General features: G+C 51.1%; 1 protein-coding gene across 1 annotated transcript in view; it reads left to right on the forward strand.

The window, feature by feature from the left end:
* MLF2 (myeloid leukemia factor 2) overlaps positions 1–19,242 on the forward strand; it is a gene marked incomplete in the record, with an annotated part of 43,214 nt that overhangs the window by 9,558 nt on the left and 14,414 nt on the right. Inside the window, 3 exon segments of the mRNA XM_073595388.1 lie at positions 1,420–1,552; positions 2,265–2,300; positions 17,208–17,261. Coding sequence (XP_073451489.1) covers positions 1,420–1,552; positions 2,265–2,300; positions 17,208–17,261 — 223 coding nt within the window.

A 19,242-nucleotide genomic window follows, 5' to 3' on the forward strand; every position in this document is an offset into this window, starting at 1 on the left:
AATGAAAAAATAAGACAACAGTAAAGTTAGCCCAATTTTTTTTTTATATTGTGAAATATAATGTTACGCCGAGTAAATTGACACCCAACATGTCACGCTTCAAAATTGCGCCCCGTTCGTGGAATGGCGACAAACTTTTACCCTTAAAAATCCCCATAGGCGATGTTTAAAAAATTCTACAGGTTGCGTGTTTGGAGTTACAGAGAAGGCTCAGGGCTAGAATTATCGCTCTCGCTCTAACGATCGCGGCGATACCCCACATGTGTGGTTTGACCACCGTTTTCATATGCGGGTGCTGCTCACGTATGTGTTCGCTTCTGTGCGCGAGCTCCTCAAGACAGGGCGTTTTTCTTATTTATTTAACTTGATTTTATTTTTACACTGTTTAAAAAAAAAAAAAATTGGGTCACTTTTTTTTCCTATTACAAGGAATGTAAACACCCCAAGCATGACAGGTCCTCTTATATATGAGATCTGGGGGGTCAAAAAGACGTCACATCTCATATTTGGACTTAAATGCAAAAAAAAAAAAAAAAATTTGTCATTTGAAAAATTGACATTGAAAAAAATGTGCCTTTTTAAGAGGTGGGGGTGGAAGTGAGGTTGGGTGGCGTCATGGAGATGGGTGGGGGGGGGGGGAATCTTCCCCTCACTCGTCTCCATGTCAGCCCAGGGGACAGACACGATCGCCTCCTCCGCTGCTGACGACTCCGGTAAGCGGCGGAGGGCACCGGATCACGGCGGGGGGGGGGGGGGGGGGCCTCTCCCGCCACAAATAAAAGTGATCTCTTCTAAGTCATTTTCTAGCCAAAGACATTTTTACTTGTAAACATAAAGTGTCAGAAAAGGAAGGGGTCCTTAAGGCTTCATTCACACCTGGGCGTGGCGTTTTACTGGCGTTTTTCCGCCATTTTTACAAGCGTTTTAGAGCTTCAAGCGTTTGTTTAGCCAATGGAAAGCACTGGGGGGAGGAGAATAAATTTAGGGGCGGAGAGCTGAAAACGCTTGTAAAACACTCAAGTCGGGCGTTTCTATTGAAGTCTATGGGGCCACAAGAGAAGGTCATGTACTTTGGGGGGGAGGGGGGTGTTGCTTCAGGGGGCGGAGCGCTCAGATGTGATCGGGGTAAAAGAATTGGATTTGGCTTGTTGAGTGTTTTAGAGCTACAATCCTCAGTAAGTGGCTGAGTGGGAATCTCTGGCTGATCCGGGGATGATTATTGAAGCTGCACCCATCATCCGGTATAATCACTTCAACCTACGGACATCCTACAGGGGGGAGATAAATCACTTCTGTGACTCCCAGGGTCAGACAGAATCTGGTCTTCGATCGCTCATTGCAGGGTGGGAGGGACACCACGGAGGCGCTCCTATGTCCTCAGTGAATAATGGCGCTCTCCTGACTTGTTCCTCTCTGCAGGGATCCCTTTGCGTTGCATCGCCAGCATATGAGACGCATGTTTTCTGGAAATTTTGGGATGTCGCCGTTCCTGAGCCTGACGGACGGGAGTGTGCCCGGACTCGCTCGTTCTGCAGCCCCTCGTGACATGCAGGTAAGACGCGGAGGGGGGCTTATCTGGGGTTGGGTCACACCGTACCGCACACATCACATGCCTTGCCTCAACGCCCAACTCATCTCCGCTTATTATATTCTAGATGCAGCAAAATAAAAGGGGGGAGGGGCAATTCTTCCAGTTCATTTCTTCAGAAAGCAGCCACAGCCTGAGTCATAGAGCCTGTCCTATGCCAGCATGCTGCAGAGAAGGACCTTCGCTCTCTGTGTGGAAGCAGGGGTCTCTCTGCAGATGTCTGACACGCCTCCTGTTGAGTCAGACCCAGGGCTGTCGTTGGAAATCACCGGGCCCCATACAGCCTACCTGACAGCCCCTCCCCCCCAAAAAAAGTGATTGAGGACATCGATTTATCAGTCCCTTTCTCTGTAGCCTCAGCTGCACAGATGAATGACTAGGAAGCACTCTGAGGCTTCCTTCACAAACTGAAGCATAGTAAACAATTTACTGTAAGGGTGTGTCAGTGGAGGCATCCACTCTACAAATACGAAGGCTTCAGGGTAAGTATAAGGAATTTATAGCTTTTATTTTTATTCTGACTATTTGTTCTCTGAACAGAAAATAAAGCTTTGTTGGTTACAAAAACAAACCCCGGATCCTAAATCCAGAGCAGATTGGTCACGCCCTGTACGATCAGTCATGTGATCAGTCATGTGTCCTCCCTGTATAACACTCCGCCCCTTCTGTCTTCCAGGCCGGTGCCTTATCACCCTACGGTATGATGGGAATGGTAAGTCTTTACATTTAAATTGGTCAATCACGATCGTTATTTACTGTTCAAGTAATTGTAACTCTTCACATTGTTTTCATGAAAAATATAAACATGTTATACTTCTTCTGTGTAATGGTTTTGCCCAGAGCAGCCTCGGTCTTCCTCCTCTCGGGGGTCCCCCGGTCTTCCTCCTCTCGGGGTCCCCCGGTCTTCCTCCTCTCGGGGTCCCCCGGTCTTCCTCCTCTCGGGGTCCCCCGGTCTTCCTCCTCTCGGGGTCCCCCGGTCTTCCTCCTCTCGGGGTCCCCCGGTCTTCCTCCTCTCGGGGTCCCCCGGTCTTCCTCCTCTCGGCGTCCTCCTCCTTCGTCTTCCTCCTCCCTTCGTCTTCCTCCTCTCGGGGTCCCCCGGTCTTCCTCCTCTCGGGGTCCCCCGGTCTTCCTCCTCTCGGGGTCCCCCGGTCTTCCTCCTCACGGCGTCCTCCTCCTCCTTCGTCTTCCTCCTCTCGGGGTCCCCCGGTCTTCCTCCTCTTCGGGGTCCCCCGGTCTTCCTCCTCTCGGGGTCCCCCGGTCTTCCTCCTCACGGCGTCCTCCTCCTTCGTCTTCCTCCTCTCGGGGTCCCCCGGTCTTCCTCCTCTCGGGGTCCCCCGGTCTTCCTCCTCTCGGGCTCCTTCTCCTCCCTCCGGCGTCCTCCTCCTTCGTCTTCCTCCTCTCGGGGTCCCTCCGGTCGTCCTTCTCTCAAGGTCCTCCTCTCGGGGTTCCCCTCCTCTCGCGGTCCTCGTTCCCCTCTCGGGGGTCCCCCGGTCCTTGTCCTCCCTCCTCCTCCTCCTCCTCTTGGGGGTCCTTGTCCTCGTCTTCCTCTCAGGGTCCCCTAGTCGTCGTCCTCCTCCTCCTGTCGGGGTCCCCCTCCTCTCGTCGGAGTCCCCCAGTCCTCCTCCCTGCCATAGTAAGCTGCTTGCTATGGGGGGCAGCCTTGCTCTCACTCACTCCTGGGACCCCACTATGTGCATCCATAAGGCACACAGACTGTGTCTTGGCCCCACCCCCTGCTCTCTCCTCACTGGCTGTGATTGACAGCAGCAGGAGCCAATGGTTTCTGCTGCTGTGTTCTGAGCCAATGAGGAGGGGGAGAAAGCAGGGAGCCTCTGCTCTCGTTGCACATTGCTGGTTCGGGATTGGGCTCTGGTAAGTAAGGGGGGCGGGGGAGGCTGCACTCAGAAGGTTTTTTACTTTAAAGTGGAACTTCCACTCTCTCTCTGTCAACATTAACTATTTTTATCCTCGCGCTGCCATCATTAGTAAATAGATAATACACATTCCTATATCTACTTGTTGTAAACCTTTTTTTATTTATTTTTTTATCAATTTCGTCAGTTACTTCCTGGTTTCTGGCCTAGGCAAATGTCATACATTCCAGGAGTCTTAAGAGCGGAGGTGGGGCTTTCTCAGCTAAGCACATCCTCCTGCCTGCATGCCTGTGCTAAGGGCAGATAGATTCCAGGAAGTAAATGCTACATGATTCATCTGCCCTTGCTCAAGATGGCCAGAAATAGGGTGATTTCTCAGCAAAATAAAGCGTGGAGACTTGGAGGGATGGATGGAGACTTGGAAGGATGGATGGAGACTTGGAGGGATGGATGGAGACTTGGAGGGATGGATGGAGACTTGGAGGGATGGATGGAGACTTGGAGGGATGGATGGAGACTTGGATGGAGACATGGAGGGATGGATGGAGACATGGAGGGATGGATGGAGACTTGGAGGGATGGAGACTTGGAGGGATGGAGACTTGGAGGGATGGAGACTTGGAGGGATGGAGACTTGGAGGGATGGAGACTTGGAGGGATGGAGACTTGGAGGGATGGATGAAGACTTGCATGGATGGATGGAGACTTGGATGGATGGAGACTTGGATGGATGGAGACTTGGATGGATGGAGACTTGGATGGATGGAGACTTGGATGGATGGATGGAGACTTGGATGGATGGAGACTTGGAAGGATGGATGGAGACTTGGATGGATGGAGACTTGGAAGGATGGATGGAGACTTGGAAGGATGGATGGAGACTTGGAAGGATGGATGGAGACTTGGAAGGATGGATGGAGACTTGGAAGGATGGAGACTTGGAGGGATGGAGACTTGGAGGGATGGAGACTTGGAGGGATGGAGACTTGGAGGGATGGAGACTTGGATGGATGGAGACTTGGATGGATGGATGGAGACTTGGATGGATGGAGACTTGGATGGATGGATGGAGACTTGGATGGATGGATGGAGACTTGGATGGATGGATGGAGACATGGAGGGATGGATGGAGACATGGAGGGAGGGATGGAGACTTGGAGGGATGGAGACTTGGAGGGATGGATGGAGACTTGGAGGGATGGATGGAGACTTGGAGGGATGGATGGAGACTTGGAGGGATGGATGGAGACTTGGAGGGATGGATGAAGACTTGGATGGATGGATGGAGACATGGAGGGATGGATGGAGACATGGATGGATGGATGGAGACTTGGATGGATGGATGGAGACTTGGATGGATGGATGGAGACTTGGATGGATGGATGGAGACTTGGATGGATGGATGGAGACTTGGATGGATGGATGGAGACATGGAGGGATGGATGGAGACATGGAGGGAGGGATGGAGACTTGGAGGGATGGAGACTTGGAGGGATGGATGGAGACTTGGAGGGATGGATGGAGACTTGGAGGGATGGATGGAGACTTGGAGGGATGGATGAAGACTTGGATGGATGGATGGATGGATGGAGACATGGAGGGATGGATGGAGACTTGGATGGATGGATGGAGACTTGGATGGAGGGATGGATGGAGACATGGAGGGATGGATGGAGACATGGAGGGATGGATGGAGACTTGGATGGATGGAGACTTGGATGGATGGAGACTTGGATGGATGGAGACTTGGATGGATGGAGACTTGGATGGATGGAGACTTGGATGGATGGATGAAGACTTGGATGGATGGATGGAGACTTGGATGGATGGATGGATGGATGAAGACTTGGAAGGATGGATGGATGGAGACTTGGATGGATGGAGACTTGGATGGATGGAGACTTGGATGGATGGAGACTTGGATGGATGGAGACTTGGAGGGATGGATGGAGACATGGAGGGATGGATGGAGACATGGATGGATGGAGACTTGGATGGATGGAGACTTGGATGGATGGAGACTTGGATGGATGGATGAAGACTTGGATGGATGGATGGAGACTTGGAGGGATGGATGGAGACTTGGAGGGATGGATGGAGACTTGGAAGGATGGATGGAGACTTGGAGGGATGGAGACTTGGAGGGATGGAGACTTGGAGGGATGGAGACTTGGAGGGATGGAGACTTGGAGGGATGGAGACTTGGAGGGATGGAGACTTGGATGGATGGATGGAGACTTGGATGGATGGATGGAGACTTGGATGGAGACATGGAGGGATGGATGGAGACATGGAGGGATGGATGGAGACATGGAGGGATGGATGGAGACTTGGAAGGATGGATGGAGACTTGGAAGGATGGATGGAGACTTAGATGGATGGAGACTTGGAAGGATGGATGGAGACTTGGAGGGATGGAGACTTGGAGGGATGGATGAAGACTTGCATGGATGGATGGATGGATGGATGGAGACTTGGATGGATGGAGACTTGGATGGATGGATGGAGACTTGGATGGAGACATGGAGGGATGGATGGAGACATGGAGGGATGGATGGAGACTTGGAAGGATGGATGGAGACTTGGAAGGATGGATGGAGACTTGGAAGGATGGATGGAGACTTGGAAGGATGGATGGAGACTTGGAGGGATGGATGAAGACTTGCATGGATGGATGGATGGATGGAGACTTGGATGGATGGAGACATGGAGGGATGGATGGAGACATGGAGGGATGGATGGAGACATGGATGGATGGAGACATGGAGGGATGGATGGAGACTTGGAGGGATGGAGACTTGGAGGGATGGATGGAGACTTGGATGGATGGATGGATGGAGACATGGAGGGATGGATGGAGACATGGAGGGATGGATGGAGACTTGGAAGGATGGATGGAGACTTGGAAGGATGGATGGAGACTTGGAAGGATGGATGGAGACTTGGAAGGATGGATGGAGACTTGGATGGAGACATGGAGGGATGGATGGAGACATGGAGGGATGGATGGAGACATGGAGGGATGGATGGAGACTTGGAAGGATGGATGGAGACTTGGAAGGATGGATGGAGACTTGGAAGGATGGATGGAGACTTGGAAGGATGGATGGAGACTTGGAAGGATGGATGGAGACTTGGAGGGATGGAGACTTGCATGGATGGATGGATGGATGGAGACTTGGATGGATGGAGACTTGGATGGATGGAGACTTGGATGGACGGATGGAGACTTGGATGGATGGATGGAGACTTGGATGGATGGAGACATGGAGGGATGGATGGAGACTTGGAGGGATGGAGACTTGGAGGGATGGATGGAGACTTGGAGGGATGGATGAAGACTTGGATGGAGGGATGGATGAAGACTTGGATGGAGGGATGGATGGAGACTTGGATGGAGGGATGGATGGAGACTTGGATGGATGGATGGAGACTTGGATGGATGGAGACTTGGATGGATGGAGACATGGAGGGATGGATGGAGACTTGGAGGGATGGATGGAGACTTGGAGGGATGGATGAAGACTTGGATGGATGGATGGATGGAGACATGGAGGGATGGATGGAGACTTGGATGGATGGATGGAGACTTGGATGGAGGGATGGATGGAGGGATGGAGACTTGGAGGGATGGAGACTTGGAGGGATGGAGACTTGGAGGGATGGAGACTTGGAGGGATGGAGACTTGGAGGGATGGAGACTTGGAGGGATGGAGACTTGGAGGGATGGATGGAGACTTGGATGGATGGATGGATGGAGACATGGAGGGATGGATGGAGACTTGGATGGATGGATGGATGAAGACTTGGATGGATGGATGGATGGATGAAGACTTGGAAGGATGGATGGATGGAGACTTGGATGGATGGAGACTTGGATGGATGGAGACTTGGATGGATGGAGACTTGGATGGATGGAGACATGGAGGGATGGATGGAGACTTGGATGGATGGATGAAGACTTGGATGGATGGATGAAGACTTGGATGGATGGATGAAGACTTGGATGGATGGATGGAGACTTGGATGGATGGATGGAGACTTGGATGGATGGATGGATGAAGACTTGGATGGATGGATGGAGACTTGGAGGGATGGATGGAGACTTGGAGGGATGGATGGAGACTTGGATGGATGGATGGATGAAGACTTGGATAAATGGATGGAGACTTGGATGGATGGATGGATGAAGACTTGGATGGATGGATGGAGACTTGGATGGATGAAGACTTGGAAGGATGGATGGATGGAGACTTGGATGGATGGAGACTTGGATGGATGGAGACTTGGAGGGATGGAGACTTGGAGGGATGGATGGAGACTTGGAGGGATGGATGGAGACTTGGAGGGATGGATGGAGACTTGGATGGATGGATGGATGAAGACTTGGATGGATGGATGAAGACTTGGATGGATGGAGACATGGATGGATGGATGGAGACTTGGATGGATGGATGGATGAAGACTTGGATGGATGGATGGATGGATGAAGACTTGGAGGGATGGATGGAGACTTGGAGGGATGGATGGAGACTTGGAGGGATGGAGACTTGGAGGGATGGAGACTTGGAGGGATGGAGACTTGGAGGGATGGAGACTTGGAGGGATGGAGACTTGGAGGGATGGAGACATGGATGGATGGAGACATGGATGGATGGAGACATGGATGGATGGAGACATGGAGACTTGGATGGATGGATGGATGAAGACTTGGAAGGATGGATGGATGGAGACTTGGATGGATGGAGACTTGGATGGATGGAGACTTGGATGGATGGAGACTTGGAGGGATGGATGGAGACTTGGAGGGATGGATGGAGACTTGGATGGATGGAGACTTGGATGGATGGAGACTTGGATGGATGAAGACATGGATGGATGAAGACTTGGATGGATGAAGACTTGGATGGATGAAGACTTGGATGGATGGAGACTTGGATGGATGGATGGATGAAGACTTGGATGGATGGATGGATGAAGACTTGGAGGGATGGATGGAGACTTGGAGGGATGGATGGAGACTTGGATGGATGGAGACTTGGAGGGATGGATGGAGACTTGGATGGATGGATGAAGACTTGGATGGATGGATGAAGACTTGGATGGATGGGTGGAGACTTGGATGGATGGATGGAGACTTGGATGGATGGATGAAGACTTGGATGGATGGATGGATGAAGACTTGGAGGGATGGATGGAGACTTGGAGGGATGGATGGAGACTTGGATGGATGGAGACTTGGATGGATGGATGGAGACTTGGATGGATGGATGGAGACTTGGATGGATGGATGGAGACTTGGATGGATGGAGACTTGGATGGATGGAGACTTGGATGGATGGAGACTTGGATGGATGGAGACTTGGATGGATGGAGACTTGGATGGATGGATGGAGACTTGGATGGATGGATGGATGGAGACTTGGATGGATGGAGACTTGGATGGATGGATGGAGACTTGGATGGATGGATGGAGACTTGGATGGATGGATGGAGACTTGGATGGATGGAGACTTGGATGGATGGAGACTTGGATGGATGGAGACTTGGATGGATGGAGACTTGGATAGATGGATGGAGACTTGGATGGATGGAGACTTGGATGGATGGAGACTTGGATGGATGGATGGAGACTTGGATGGATGGAGACTTGGATGGATGGATGGAGACTTGGATGGATGGATGGAGACTTGGATGGATGGATGGAAACTTGGATGGATGGAGACTTGGATGGATGGAGACTTGGATGGATGGAGACTTGGATGGATGGATGGAGACTTGGATGGATGGAGACATGGAGGGATGGAGACTTGGATGGATGGAGACTTGGATGGATGGAGACTTGGATGGATGGAGACTTGGATGGATGGAGACATGGATGGATGGATGAAGACTTGGATGGATGGATGGAGACTTGGATGGATGGATGGAGACTTGGATGGATGGATGGATGAAGACTTGGATGGATGGATGGATGAAGACTTGGAGGGATGGATGGAGACTTGGAGGGATGGATGGAGACTTGGATGGATGGAGACTTGGATGGATGGAGACTTGGATGGATGGAGACTTGGATGGATGGAGACTTGGATGGATGGAGACTTGGATGGATGGATGGAGACTTGGATGGATGGATGGAGACTTGGATGGATGGAGACTTGGATGGATGGAGACTTGGATGGATGGAGACTTGGATGGATGGAGACTTGGATGGATGGATGGAGACTTGGATGGATGGATGGAGACTTGGATGGATGGAGACTTGGATGGATGGAGACTTGGATGGATGGAGACTTGGATGGATGGATGGAGACTTGGAGGGATGGAGACTTGGATGGATGGAGACTTGGATGGATGGAGACTTGGATGGATGGAGACTTGGATGGATGGATGGAAACTTGGAGGGATGGAGACTTGGATGGATGGAGACTTGGATGGATGGAGACTTGGATGGATGGATGGAGACTTGGATGGATGGATGGAGACTTGGATGGATGGAGACTTGGATGGATGGAGACTTGGATGGATGGAGACATGGATGGATGGAGACTTGGATGGATGGAGACTTGGATGGATGGAGACATGGATGGATGGAGACATGGATGGATGGAGACATGGAGACATGGATGGATGGAGACTTGGATGGATGGATGGAGACTTGGATGGATGGATGGAGACTTGGATGGATGGATGGAGACATGGATGGGGAAGTTTGCTTTGGATATTAAAAATGCATTTGCGTTTTTGTTTTGTGGTGCTCACATTTCATGTAGATCCGCTGTAATGTGGAGAATGCATTAAGGTTAAAAACCTTCACCCACTTTAAGGTTGTTGTAAAAGTGTTACTCCAATCAGCCCCAGCTCCTCCGTTTTGAATGGATGTAAAAAAAAATGAAGCTGTGGAAACAGTGGTCTCCCTACAGAGATCCAACATGCATTCTCCCAGCAGAGTTTAAGGCCGGCCATAGACCGAGCTACTTTCTGTATTTGACCCCTTCACAAAACATGACTTAGTAGTTGGTGGAGAAACCCTTGTTGGTGATCACAGAGGTCAGACGTTTCTTGGAGGTGGCCTCCAGGTTTGCACACATCTCAGGAGGGATTTTGTCCTCTTTGCAGATCTTCTCCAAGTCATTAAGGTTTCCAGGATGACGTTTGGTAACTCGAACCTTCAGCTCTCTCCACATATTTTCTATGGGATTAAGGTCTGGAGACTGGCTAGGCCACTCCAGGACCTTCATGTGCTTCTTCTTGAGCCACTCCTTTCTTGCCTTGGCCGTGTGTTTTGGGTCATTATCATGCTGGAAGACCCATCCATGACCCATATTCAATGCCCCGGGTGAGGGAAGGAGGTTCTCATCCAAGATTTGATGGTACATGGCCCCGCCCATCGTCCCTTTTGATGTGGTGAAGTTCTCCTGTCCTCTTAGCAGAAAAACACCCCCAAAGCAAAATGTTTCCACCTCCATGTATGACGGTGGGGGATGGTGTTCTTGGGGTCATAGGACCTCCATGTATGACGGTGGGGGATGGTGTTCTTGGGGTCATAGGACCTCCATGTATGACGGTGGGGGATGGTGTTCTTGGGGTCATAGGACCTCCATGTATAACGGTTGGGGGATGGTGTTCTTGGGGTCATAGGACCTCCATGTATGACAGTGGGGGATGGTGTTCTTGGGGTCATAGGACCTCCATGTATGATGGTGGGGGATGGTGTTCTTGGGGTCATAGGACCTCCATGTATGATGGTGGGGGATGGTGTTCTTGGGGTCATAGGACCTCCATGTATGACGGTGGGGGATGGTATTCTTGGGGTCATAGGACCTCCATGTATGACGGTGGGGGATGGTGTTCTTGGGGGTCATAGGACCTCCATGTATGATGGTGGGGGATGGTGTTCTTGGGGGTCATAGGACCTCCATGTATGACGGTGGGGGATGGAGTTCTTGGGGTCATAGGACCTCCATGTATGACGGTGGGGGGATGGTGTCCTCCATGTATGATGGTGGGGGATGGTGTTCTTGGGGTCATAGGACCTCCATGTATGACGGTGGGGGATGGTGTTCTTGGGGTCATAGGACCTCCATGTATGACGGTGGGGGATGGTATTCTTGGGGTCATAGGACCTCCATGTATGACGTGGGGGATGGTGTTCCTGGGGTCATAGGACCTCCATGTATGACGGTGGGGGATGGTGTTCTTGGGGGTCATAGGACCTCCATGTATGACGGTGGGGGATGGTGTTCTTGGGGTCAAAGGACCTCCATGTATGACGGTGGGGGATGGTGTTCTTGGGGTCATAGGACCTCCATGTATGTCGGTGGGGGATGGTGTTCTTGGGGTCATAGGACCTCCATGTATGACGTAGGGGATGGTGTTCTTGGGGTCATAGGACCTCCATGTATGACGGTGGGGGATGGTGTTCTTGGGGTCATAGGACCTCCATGTATGACAGTGGGGGATGGTGTTCTTGGGGTCATAGGACCTCCATGTATGACGGTGGGGGATGGTGTTCTTGGGGTCATAGGACCTCCATGTATGACGGTGGGGGGTGGTGTTCTTGGGGTCATAGGCAGCATTCCTCCTCCTCCAAACATGGCCAGTTGAGTTGATACCAAAGATCTTGATTTTGGTCTCCTCTGACCACAACACTTTCCCCCAGTTCTCCTCTGAATCATTCAGATGTTCATTAGTGATCTTCAGACGGACCTGTACATGTGATTTCCTGAGCAGGAGGACCTTGCGGGGGCGGCAGGATTTCAGTCCTTCACGGTGTAGTGTGATACCGATTGTTTTCTTGGTGACCATGGTCCCAGCTGAGATCATTGACAAGATTCTCCCGTGTAGTTCTGGGCTGATTCCTCACCATTCTCATGATCATTGAACCTCCACGAGGTGAGATCTTGTATGGAGCCCCAGACCGAGGGAGATCGATCGTTATTTTGTGTTTCTTCCATTTGTGAATAATCGCACCAACTGTTGTCACCCTCTCACCAAGCTGCTTGGCGATGGTCTTGTAGCCCATTCCAGCCTTGTGTAGATCTACAATCTTCTCCCCGACATCCTTGGACAGATCTTTGGTGTTGGCCATGGTGGAGAGATTGGAATCTGATTGCTTCTGTGGACAGGTGTCTTTTATACAGGTAACAAGCTGAGATTAGGAGCACTCCCTTTAAGAGAGAAGAGAAGAGTGCTCCTAATCTCAGCTTGTTTCCTGTATAGAAGACACCTGGGAGCCAGAAGTCTTGCTGACTGATCGGGGATCAAACACTTATTTCGTTCATTAACCACTTAAACATCGGCTGCAGTTATACGCAGCAGGTTGGCTCCCCTGTGCGAATCGCTGTCATGGTACGTCAACCGCTTTAGGAGCTCTAGGGTGTGCCCGCTATTGCAACGCTGGGATTACATTGATAGATCTCCATTCTGTCAGGAGAGGAGAGAGAGAGATCTGCTGCTCCTAAAGATTAGGAACAGCGATCGGTCTCCTTCTCCAGGCAGTCCCCCCCCCCCCCCCCACCACCACCACAGTTAGAACACGCGAGGGAACACATTTAACCCCTTTATCGCCCCCTAGTGTTAACCGCTTCCCTCACAGTGACATTTACACAGTAATCAGTGGCTATTTTTAGCTCTGATCGCTATGTAAATGTCAATGGTCCAAAAAAAGTGTCCGATCTGTCCACCGCAGTGTCGCAGTCCCGCTAAAAATCGCCGCCATTACTAGTAAAAAAAAAAAAAAAAAATAATAATAAAAATGCCATAAATCTATACCCGATTTTGTAGACGTTACAACTTTTGTGCAAACCAATCTATATACGCTTATTGCAATTTTTTTTTCACAAAAATATGTAGAATACATATCGGCCTAAACTTATTAAGAAATTTGTTTGTTTTTTTTTTTTTAAATTGGAGGGATATTATAGTAAAAAATATATATATATTTTTTTAAATTGTCGCTCTTTTTGTTTATAGCGCAGAAAAAAAAAAAAAAAAACACCAAAAGAAAGCTCTATTTGTGGGCAAAAAAGGACATCAATTTTGTTTGGGTACAGTGTCAGTTAAAGCGGCGCAGTGCCGAATGGAAGGAAGTGGGTGAATCCTTCCGGTCCTTAACCACCCAATGACTGAGCCTCTTTCTGAGATTTTGGTGTTTACAAGTTAAAAACATTATTTTTTGCTAGAAAATTACTTAGAACCCCCAAACATTATATATATATATATATATATATATATATATATATATATATATATATATATATATATATATATATATAATTTTTTTTTTTTTTCTAACACCCTAGAGAATAAAATGGCGGTCGTTGCAATACTTTCTGTCACACCATAATTGCGCAGCGGTCTTACAAGTGCACTTTTTTTGGAAAAAAAACAAAAAACACTTTTTTGAATTAAAAAATAAGAAAACAGTAAAGTTAGCCCAATTTTTTTTTTATATTGTGATCGATAAAGTACGCCGAGTAAATTGATACCCAACACGTCACGCTTCAAAGAAAGTTGCGCCCCCGCTCGTGGAATGGCGACAAACTTTTACCCCTCATGTCCACAGGCGATGTTTAAAAAATTCTACAGGTTGCGTGTTTTAAGTTACAGAGGAGTTCTAGGGCTAAAATCATTGCTCTTGCTCTACCGATCGCGGCGATACCTCACGTGTGTGGTTTGAATACTGTGTTCTGGCGCTGCTCATGTATGCGTTTGCTTCTGAGCGCGAGCTCGTCGGGACGGGGTGCATTTAAAAAAAAAAAAAAATTTTTCTTTTATTTTACCTTTTATTTTTACACTGTTCTTTTAAAAAATGACAGTTTCGCACAGTTACACTAAATCGTCCTAAAATATCAGCCGCAAAAATCGACATCATATATCAGCCGCCCCGGTTTCTACATTTTGGCATCGGCCAGAGAAAAACATTTTGGCATTTGGGTGCAACTTGTCCTGCAGTTTTGAACTTTCAAATCACAAGACAATTCTCACCGGTGTGAACCAGGGCGTTAACCCTCCCATCCTATACAACAAAGGAAGCTGCTTCTGTTTGATCTGCAACTGCCATAGTGCTGCACATGTGATCAGTTATGACGCCGGCCAGCTGATGGTTGGACAGTTTGGTTGAGGACACAATCAAATGCGAGTTAGCAGTCCCAGCATTCCAGGAATGTAACTTTAAAAATGTTAAATCGATGGGTTTAGTTCTGCTTTTATGATTTACTGCTGCTCAGGGGCTCTGGGCTTCAGCAAAATGGCCGCCTCTAGCTAGAAGAAACGGGAACAATGCTGGAGGCAATTTACAGCACTCACTTATTCTGGTAGCATAATTATTCATATGGAATGGATGGTTCCCGGCCCTGTAATGGTTTTGCAGCCCCCATCTTCCTCTTCTCAGGGCGCTGATGGGGCGGCACTAATAGGTGTCATTGATTGGCGGGCGCTGATGGGGCAGCACTAATAGGTGTCATTGATTGGCGGGCGCTGATGGGGCAGCACTAATAGGTGTCATTGATTGGTGGGCGCTGATGGGGCGGCACTAATAGGTGTCATTGATTGGTGGGCGCTGATGGGGCGGCACTAATAGGTGTCATTGATTGGTGGGCGCTGATGGGGCGGCACTAATAGGTGTCATTGATTGGCGGGCGCTGATGGGGCGGCACTAATAGGTGTCATTGATTGGTGGGCGCTGATGGGGCGGCACTAATAGGTGTCATTGATTGGTGGGCGCTGATGGGGCGGCACTAATAGGTGTCATTGATTGGTGGGCGCTGATGGGGCGGCACTAATAGGTGTCATTGATTGGCAGGCACTGGCGGGCGCTGATGGGGCGGCACTAATAGGTGTCATTGATTGGTGGGCGCTGATGGGGCGGCACTAATAGGTGTCATTGATTGGTGGGCGCTGATGGGGCGGCACTAATAGGTGTCATTGATTGGCGGGCGCTGATGGGGCGGCACTAATAGGTGTCATTGATTGGTGGGCGCTGATGGGGCGGCACTAATAGGTGTCATTGATTGGTGGGCGCTGATGGGGCGGCACTAATAGGTGACATTGATTGGCAGGCACTGGCGGGCGCTGATGGGGCGGCACTAATAGGTGACATTGATTGGCAGGCACTGGCGGGCGCTGATGGGGCGGCACTAATAGGTGACATTGATTGGCAGGCACTGGCGGGCGCTGATGGGGCTGCACTAATAGGTGACATTGATTGGCAGGCACTGGTGGGCGCTGATGGGGCGGCACCGATAATCACTGTAGATGTCCCTTTTTACAGAAGCCAGTTATCAGCTCTCCTCTCCTCCCCCTTCTCCTCTCGCTGGCAGTGTGAGGAAAGGAATCCCAATAACCGGCTTCTGTTTACATCGTGATGGGCTGTGATTGGACACAGTTGATCACATGGTAAAAAGCAGCTGATTGGCTCTGTACCTCAATGTGTGATCACAGAGTGGCCCTCATTGGTCTATGCATGGAATGTGTGAAAGGGGTTGTAAAGGTAATTTTATTTTTTTTAAAAATAACAAACATGTCATACTTACCTTCACTGTGCAGCTCGTTCTGCACAGAGTGGCCCCGAACCTCCTCTTCTGGGGTCCCTCGGCGGCTGTTTCAGCTCCTCCCCGCAAGAACTAACCACCTTAATGTGAGCTCCCTCGCATGGTGGTTAGTTCTTGCAGGCGCGCTCCCGTGATACAGCCCCGGCGGCTATAGCCGCTCGCTGTATCACTCGGCCCCGCCCCCCGCGCGCGCGCATCATCAGATGTGATTGACAGCAGCGCGAGCCAATGGCTGTGTTGCTTCCAATCCATCCACTGCAGCCAATCAGCGACCAGGCTGAGCTGCAATAGAGATGACGGGAACGAGCAGCGGAGATTCGAGGTGTCAGGTAAGTAAAACGGGGGGGGCTGGGGGCGGCGGTACTGTCAAAAGTTTTTTCACCTTAATGCATAGAATGCATTAAGGTGAAAAAATTTTTACCTTTACAACCCCTTGAAGGTAAAAATCGTTCTGCCTTTAGACACGTTTTTATACTCTTCCATGCAGGGAAATTCTATTGTCTTCCTCAGGATAGGAAAACCTTCTCCTTCATTTCCTGCACTTTACTTCTGGAAGTGGAGCGGCTCCATCCTGGTTTGTTGGCCACTGATATTATCGGACCATCCTGGGGCCCCGCCCAACCTTCAGGGGGCGGAGCAGTGAGGGAATGCTTGTAGCCGAGTGGTTGGGATGATTTGTAGTTTTAAAGTGATTGTAAATGCTGAAGGTGCATTCAAGGTAAAAAACCTTCTGTGTGTAACTCCTCCCCTCCCCCTCCCCCAATACTCACCTGATAATACTCACCTGAGCTCCTTTTTGATCCAGCGATGTGCACGAGAGCTTCAGCCCTCCGGAGACTCTCGCTCCTCATTGGCTTTCACCACGACAATCGCAGCCAGTCCGCCAATAAGGAGAGAAAGGGGCGGGGCCAAGCCACAGCTCTGTGTGTGAATGGACAGGCCAAGCAGCAGCTCGGGAGCGAGCCTTACTGGGGGCCCCCATAGCAAACTGCTTGCCTGGGAGCACTCGACTGGAGGGAGGGGCCAGGAGCGCCGGCGGGGGACCCGAGAAGAGGAGGATCAGGACTGCTCTGTGCAAATCAATTACAGAGTCGGGAAGTAGAACATGTTTGTTATTATTTTTAATTTTGCATTTAATATCAGTAAGTATGGCGTGTATAACGATTCGTCTTCCTTTGTTCCTCTCTCTAGGGGGGCGGATTCATGGACATGTTTGGATTGATGAACGATCTTATGGGAGGTATGGTGAGTATGTTTGTATCTTATTACTTATTGCTTTCCTATACTCTAGAGCACATCTGTCAAACACAAGGGCCGGGGGCCAAATCGGGCCTGCTAGGCCTTTTCATGTGGCCCCCGCACTCAGTTTTACAGCTGGAATTTGGCAAAAACTCCATTGGGGTTGGACACTGTGCATAGTGCGCCCCTAAATCTGTCTCTCTGTACACAGCACCCCCCTGAACCCTGCACTCTGTACACGGCAGTCACCCTCCCCAATTCTGTACACGGCACCCCCCTGAACCCTGCGCTCTGTACACGGCACCCCCCTGAACCCTGCGCTCTGTACACGGCACCCCCCTGAACCCTGCGCTCTGTACACGGCACCCCCCTGAACCCTGCGCTCTGTACACGGCACCCCCCTGAACCCTGCGCTCTGTACACGGCACCCCCCTGAACCCTGCACTCTGTACACGGCAGTCACCCCTCCCCCAATTCTGTACACGGCACCCCCCCCCTGAACCCTGCGCTCTGTACACAGCACCCCCCCTGAACTCTGCACTCTGTAAACGGCAGTCACCCTCCCCAATTCTGTACACCGGCACCCCCCCCCCCCCCCTGAACTCGGCGCTCTGTACACGGCACACCCCTGAACTCTGCGCTCTGTACACGGCAGTCCCCCTCCCCAATTCTGTACACGGCACCCCCCCCTGAACTCTGTACACAGCACCCCCCTGAACTCTGTACACAGCACACCCCCCTGAACCCTGCGCTCTGTACAGGGCACACCCCCTGAACCCTGCGCTCTGTACAGGGCACACCCCCTGAACCCTGCGCTCTGTACACGGCACACCCCCTGAACCCTGCGCTCTGTACATGGCACACCCCCTGAACCCTGCGCTCTGTACACGGCACACCCCCTGAACCCTGCGCTCTGTACACGGCACACCCCCGGAACCCTGCGCTCTGTACACGGCACCCCCCTGAACCCTGCGCTCTGTACACGGCACCCCCCTGAACCCTGCGCTCTGTACACGGCACCCCCCTGAACCCTGCGCTCTGTACACGGCTCCCCCCTGAACCCTGCGCTCTGTACACGGCACCCCCCTGAACCCTGCGCTCTGTACACGGCACCCCCCTGAACCCTGCGCTCTGTACACGGCACCCCCCTGAACCCTGCGCTCTGTACACGGCACAACCCTGCGCTCTGTACACGGCACAACCCTGCACTCTGTACACGGCACAACCCTGCACTCTGTACACGGCACAACCCTGCGCTCTGTACACGGCACAACCCTGAACCCTGCGCTCTATACACGGCACACCCCTGAACCCTACGCTCTATACACGGCACGCCCCTGAACCCTACGCTCTATACACGGCACACCCCTGAACTCTGTGCTGTGTACACGGCACCCCCCCTGAACCCTGCACTCTGTACACGGCACAACCATGCACTCTGTACACGGCACAACCCTGCACTCTGTACACGGCACACCCCTGAACCCTACGCTCTGTACACGGCACACCCCTGAACCCTACGCTCTATACACGGCACACCCCTGAACCCTACGCACTATACACGGCACACCCCTGAACCCTATGCTCTATACACGGCACACCCCTGAACTCTGTGCTGTGTACACGGCACCCCCCCTGAACCCTGCACTCTGTACACGGCACAACCATGCACTCTGTACACGGCACAACCCTGCACTCTGTACACAGCACACCCCTGAACCCTACGCTCTATACACGGCACACCCCCTGAACCCTACGCACTATACACAGCACACCCCTGAACTCTGTGCTGTGTACACAGCACACCCCTGAACTCTGTGCTCTGTACACGGCACACCCCTGAACTCTGTGCTCGGTATGTAACAGATACAAGCAGTCCTTGGAGGGCAACCATACCACTGATGCGGCCTGTGATGAGATTGAGTTTGACACCCCTGCTCTAGAGTGTGGTCCTTGCAGCAACCTCCTCTTTCTTCTTATAACTCCT

The sequence above is a fragment of the Aquarana catesbeiana genome, linkage group LG08, assembly GCF_042186555.1.
Source record: "Aquarana catesbeiana isolate 2022-GZ linkage group LG08, ASM4218655v1, whole genome shotgun sequence".
Classification (NCBI taxonomy): domain Eukaryota; kingdom Metazoa; phylum Chordata; class Amphibia; order Anura; family Ranidae; genus Aquarana; species Aquarana catesbeiana.